This window comes from Echinops telfairi, unplaced genomic scaffold (genome assembly GCF_000313985.2).
Source record: "Echinops telfairi isolate 266 unplaced genomic scaffold, ASM31398v2 ScPeMD7_7400;HRSCAF=8409, whole genome shotgun sequence".
NCBI lineage: Eukaryota > Metazoa > Chordata > Mammalia > Afrosoricida > Tenrecidae > Echinops > Echinops telfairi.
In genome coordinates, this window is record NW_022111300.1 from 37,311,813 (window position 1) to 37,318,125 (window position 6,313).

Consider the following 6,313-nt stretch of genomic DNA (forward strand, 5'->3'; position numbering starts at 1 on the left):
GTTTGGGGCTTAAGGGAGTAGGAGTCAGGCTGGAAGAAAGTGAACATGTTTATAGTTGTCAGGAAAGAAGGTGCCTAAGAGAAAGGATAATGGTAAAGCAAGGCCCCAAAGAAAGGGAGAGGGCAAAGGATCCAGGGGCCAGATGCTGAGCGTGCTCTTGAATAAGGAAGAGCTGTGCGTTCTGTGAGGCAGTGACAAGAAGGACCAGTTTGCAGAGAATGTGACGCCTGAGTCACGGAGAGAGCATGGGCCTGGGAGTGTGCCTTGGCCAGCAGGGGGCAGGACTCCAGGCAGAGGTCGCAGTACCAACTCCAAGGTGAAGGTTAAAGTGTGTTTGATAAACTAAAATAAGTTTATTGTGAAGGAAATAAGTCTGGCTAGTATTCTCTAATTCAGCCTTCAGAGGAGCAACGACTAGAAATAATAGGAATCCATGGTATTGTCTCCACCACTGTGAGACCAGAAGAACTAGATGGTGCCCGGCTACTACTACCAACTGCTCTGAAAGGGATCACATTGGCAGGTCCTGAATAGAGCGGGAGAGAAATGTGGAACAGAGCTCAGAATTATAAAAGTGATCAGGATTATTGGTCAGGTAGAGATTGGTGGGATCACCAAGGCTCTGACCCTTAGTCCCACCCTTCAGATCAACCATTTATGGTCAAAAGAGCAGTATTTACCCAAGAACAGAGTTGAGAGGGTCGGAAGAGAAGGAGGAATAGACACCAGGAGGAACTGGAATGAGTAGTATTGCTTTGAGGGGATTGCAGTGAATGAGATGATACAAATGTGTTTACCTTGCTGACTGTAAAACTGATGACAAGCGCTGTAAACCTGTACCCTGTTCACACTGCAAAGGGAAAAAATAAAGAACTTTCTGTATCTATATATGTGTCTATATCTATATGTATCTTTTAATATGAATTGACCACCCCCCCTTTTGTAGAATGTAGGGCAAAATCATCACAATCATAGATTTTGCAATTACAAATAAATTTTAGCAAGTACAAATTTACAAGTACAGAATCTACAAATAACGATTGACTACAGCTGTGTTTTCCAAAAAATAAAGTTTAAAGAACTGGGAAGTAATGGCTTAAAGAATCAGTAATCATTTTGAATTAAATAAATCTCAAGTAGAACTCATCTTTCCCCAGAACACGTTTCCTTTCCTCTTAGCTATCTGACGGAAACCCTAGTGGTGTAGCAGTTATGCATTGGGCTGCTAACGGCAAGGTTGTCATCTGACCAAATAGGAAACAACCCTTTGAGCTGCTTCTGTGTCCTGTGGTTTATTGCCCTTGTAATATCTATGACCCATTAAAATGCATTTTCATTAATTTTCTAGTCCTAGGGATAATACAGTGGTCATTTGGGTTCTGTTTTCCTTTGGGGTTAGGGCTCAGTTTTAGACATTTAGGTTTTAACTTTCAAAAGCCCAAACTTTGCATTTGTATGCAGCTTGACTTTGCCTTGATCACTGTGCTTGATTTCAGATACATCTACATAATGGGAATCCAGGAAAGAAATGAGAAATTGTTCTACAGAATACTGCAGGACAATATTGAAAGTCTCATGCCAATTGTTTACACCCCGACAGTTGGGCTTGCCTGCTGCCAGTATGGAAACATCTTCAGAAGACCTAAGTAAGACTGCTCTTAAACAACCTGCATGGAAACGATTGTCATCTGGGGCAGAAAGAAATCACTCCATGGCACTTAACTGCATTTCCGTTTTAGGTGTTTAGATGGATCCCAGCCACATAGATTTTTTAAAAATTGGTAGAAATAGCATCATTCATTCTGACCTTTAAATGATTTTGACTGCTAGCGAAATGTATGCTTTGTACAAAAATGAAGTCTTAATTTTGGTGGCAGGTTCTTTAGAATTATCATCTGAGTTTTTTTCGTGACTTGACCAAACTAATGAGTAGATTTTTTCCCCCTTTGTGTTTTTGTGAGCTTTACTTTCTGGGTTTGTTCTCTTTTTCATGCCCTCTCGTCAGGTTCAGTATCAGTCATTCCAGTAACTCCCGATCTCTTAGTTGGGAAAAGTATCGGGATGGGTCACTCCAGTGCCTCCGGATGTACTTTCTGACCTGTCTCCAGTGAGGACAGACCTGCCCTAGAACTGGTGGAACCAGATCCGAACACCAATGTGACATTTCCTTATAAACTTACAAGCATCATATCAATGCGAGTTTTACTTAATTTCCATGTTTCTTTGCCGGTTCCTGTAACCAAGTACGGTGTTCATCGCTCCTTAGGCATCCCCATGGTTCAAAAGCCAAGCATTCCTGAAAGCTTTACTAAGCTGAAATGGTGTAAAGTGAAGACGCAATTGCCATTAACTTATGTGGGGAAAACCTTTGAATGTTCCCAGACCCCAAAATAAACTTCCAAGTCAAGCAAATTGCTCATAACCCCTAAAATACACTCCCCAGCAGTGGTCACAGACCAGCTTGAAGCTTTGGTGGCTTGATGGTAAGAGACAGGGCAGTTTGCGGGGAGGGAGCTGGACATCACTGTTGACACGCACGCCCGCTCTCTGCTCCACGTGCCCCCTGCTCTCTGGGAAACAAGTGCCGAATGCTAGTTTTGTTTTTCACCCTTTTCTTCATAAAAGCAAAAACCCTCTTCGGAATCCTTTCAATTAGTGAACACAGGTCCTAATGTCAGACTTTTGTAAAGAGAAGTGACACAAAGTGAACTTGTGACAAGCAGGGATACCTGCATCGTTCCCACGTTCAGCTAACATGGCTGTCAATGTAGAAGTCAGTCAAAGGGCTCTCGTACACAGCACGCCCGCCCCGGCCAACCCCATGCCCTTTCCTGCCCTCAGTCTTCGTGTGGGGCACGGGCTGGGCGGCCCGAGTCTCAACGATGTGGCTGCATAGTCCCCAGGAGACAGACACGTGGGAGGAGACACTGCCCTAGGAGCTGCCGTCGATGAATATCCCTCAGCTGTTGTTAGCGCTTACCCCAGCTGTTCGGCTCCTTTCAAGTTTGTGTTCCTCAGAAATGATAGTTCTTAGACCACATTAAAGGAAGGCAAACATGAGAAGATACTGAAGTCAGGCCCCGGCCGCAGAGATTCTGCTTCAGTTAGTCTAGAGAGGGTCCAGGGTGGCTGTTTCGTACAAGCTCCTGGAGTGATTCTGTGGGCAAGGGTTGAGAACTGGCACACATGAGGAGCAAGGCTCTTGGATGAGGGCAGATAACATCTATTATTTATACTGTGTACTGTACACAGAATATGTATGTGTATGTTAATCAGTGAATTGCGGTTGGTTGACTGATCCAAGCTCTAGGCCAATCAAATCAGAGTCTCTGAAAGAATCTAAGAAACATGTGGAGAGAGAAAGGCGAAGAGAAACTAAATGGCTCACTACACAAAGCAAGGCAATTTGGGAGGAAATGAAAGACACAGAAGGTATCAGATGCCCCCAAACAAATAACACAATGATAAAAATAAGACTCCTTATCACTGATGGCAGTTTCATGTGCAGAGTAAACAAAAGAGAGGAGATTGTATAATGATAAAGGGCCGATTCATCGAGTAGATGTTGGTGTCAAAGCCCTAAAATAGGTAAGGCATATGCAGACAATAAAAGGAAGCAGTCGATGCGCTAGGATAAAGCTGGAGATTGCAACCTAACACCTTTTTTTTTGAGGGCTGAGAGCTTTGCTTTATTTTTTTCATTTTTAAAATCAATGCTATTGGCATTTAACTGCCATTCCATATAATTCAGTGATTTAAATAAATTGAACAAGAGTTGTGCAGCCATCACCACAATCAATTTTAAAATATTTTCCCCTTTCTTGTGCCCATTCGTCTGTTGCCTCGGTGCCTTTCTGCCTCACTGCCATCCAGTCGACACCCTTGAGGACCGGGTAGAAGTGCCCCCTGTGGGTTTCCGGAATTGTAACTCTCTATGGGAGTAGACAAGCCTCATTTCTCTCCTGCAGAGCAGCTGGTGGTTTCGAACTACTGACCTTGCAGTTAGCCCAGTGGTAACACGACACCACCAGGGCTCCTTTAACTCCCCATGACTCCCCTCAAGAGTGGGTAGAATCGTCCAGAAAGAAGGTTGGAAAAGAAATAGAGATTTATACCAGGGGTTCAAGTAGAAAATGTTTTGGAAATGATGATGGCAACATATGTACAAATATGCTTGATACAATTGATGTGTGGAATGTTATAAGAGCTGTAAGAGCCCCCAATAAAATGATTTTTTTTAAAAAGAAGAAATAGAGAATTGGAACAATGCTGCAAACCAACTAAACCTAAGATAGTAGGTAGATTGAGGGATGGGCTTCAAAAAGTTCGAGGGAAAAGTGATCTTTTCTACGTACTTTTTGAAGCTCTCGTCCATCACTCTACCCAACAGCAGCATAGCATGCATTCTCCTCCCATGCACGTGGCTTAGTCTCCAGCATAAACCACATGGTAAGTTAGATCACAAAGCATGTCTCAGAACATTGCAGAAGCTGGAAATCCTGGGTGGCATCCTCTCCAGCCATAATCGAATGAAGCTCGAAAGCACTAGACACACGACCCTGGACACGTGGTATTTTTTCAAACTCTGGGCCAGTGATTTGAACACTCAGCCCTGGTTGTGGAACGCTGAGCCAGCGCAGGAATGCCACAGCGAAGGCTCCCTTGGGAAGGTTCAATGACCTCTTTTCTAGAAGCCCTGTTGCCTTTTTTGTATTTTAAATTCGATAACAATACACTCTGCGTTTAAAATAACTTTTCTTTTAACCCCCTGGCCCTCTCAGCATGCCATCTTACGTGTAAATTGATAAATTTTCTTCCCTCCCCTCCTGTTCCTTCCAATTCCATATTTTGAGTTTCATTGTGTTTTAACTGTAGTTCATTCAGCCGCATCATGCTCACCTGCACCAGTGAGTTCTTTATGCCACTTTGTTACTGGAGCTACAGTAAGTTTATTTCAACATGCACACACTTCTCCTTGGGACACATCATGTAACTTACTCTTGGTTGCAGCTGGTCTGTGAGCCATGTTAAAGACCGTTGGGAGTCCATGAAACTGTTTGAAAATAAGCCCATGTGACTAACTAAAAATCTGCTTGGAAATTATACCATGTCTTGATGTTTTATTAAAGTATCTAGATATTCCAGTGACAAGCAAAAACTTAGAAACAAACAAACAAACAAAAAAGACTGTTGTGAAATGCCAAGGTGTTTTTGTTCTGTTGCAGGGGATTATTTATTTCAATCTCAGACAGAGGCCATATTAAATCAATTGTGGATAACTGGCCAGAAAATGATGTTAAGGTACTAATAGCACAACCCTCCTTTTCACAATGTTTTTGTTTTGTTTTTTTCCCCCCTTTCCTTGTAAGTTGCCTCTCAATTTCTCAGAACAGTTTTTCAGTTGTTGCTCTGATTAATTTTGCACTTACTTAAATGCAAAATTCATGCTTTGTTTCTGAGGAGCACTAGTAGTGGTGGTTTTATGAAGTGGGTAGCCGATACCAAGTTTGAGGCTGAGGAAGAAATTGGAGGCTGCGCACTGTCGGTACACTGATGTCTTCTGCTTTCCCGTGTCCCGTGTTCTATTCCGAGGAGCGTTGCCCCAGGTAGAGAAAATTAAACTGCCACACGCAGTTCTAGCCTTGAGGGGCCACAGAGGGTTGGCGATGCCCTTTGTCTTCTGAATCTTAGATTCAGATTCTAAGCAAATAGAAAATTCTTTAAGAGCTTGACATTTGGCAGATACAAGCGTTGGTCAATTTGGCTGTTTTCTCATGAGTAGCATGGAGCAAGTATTATTTTTCAGGTGTCTTTGGTAAGCTTTTGTGTTTATTCTAGGCAGTAATCTGACATACCTGTATTTTTTGGTTTTCTTACCAAAATAGACACTAGTGAATAATCATTAGCTTAATGATAGAGAAAGATGCTTGATCAGATCATTGAAACACTCCATGTCATCTTAAAGCCCTGTAGGTAGGTATATATGTATTTGGGGGCATAGGAGGGTAGCTATATATTTTTTACCCTAGACCTTTTACTCTTCCACTGCCACTGAGATTGATTTTTATTCATTTGTTCGTTCGTTTGGCCTAGCTTGTTATGTGTGTTGGGAGAAGAGGGTGGGGATCTCTGGTCCAGGACCTTGACTACCTCACTTGTATTTCCTTGTCCTGATGTTTATATTGGTCATCCCTCAGAAGCACCCTGCTCCTAAATCAAAATTAGAGGGAATTCTTATTTTTGCTGTGTGTGTGTGTGTGTGTGTTTGAGACTGCTTAATTAGCACTTCTGGAATTTTATATGAGAGGGATTC

General features: G+C 42.5%; 1 protein-coding gene across 1 annotated transcript in view; it reads left to right on the top strand.

Moving 5' to 3' along the window:
- ME2 (malic enzyme 2) overlaps positions 1-6,313 on the top strand; it is a 49,397-nt gene that overhangs the window by 19,928 nt on the left and 23,156 nt on the right. Inside the window, exons 4-5 of the mRNA XM_045296050.1 lie at positions 1,497-1,646; positions 5,226-5,403. Coding sequence (XP_045151985.1) covers positions 1,497-1,646; positions 5,226-5,403 — 328 coding nt within the window. The remainder of the gene's footprint in view (positions 1-1,496; positions 1,647-5,225; positions 5,404-6,313) is intronic.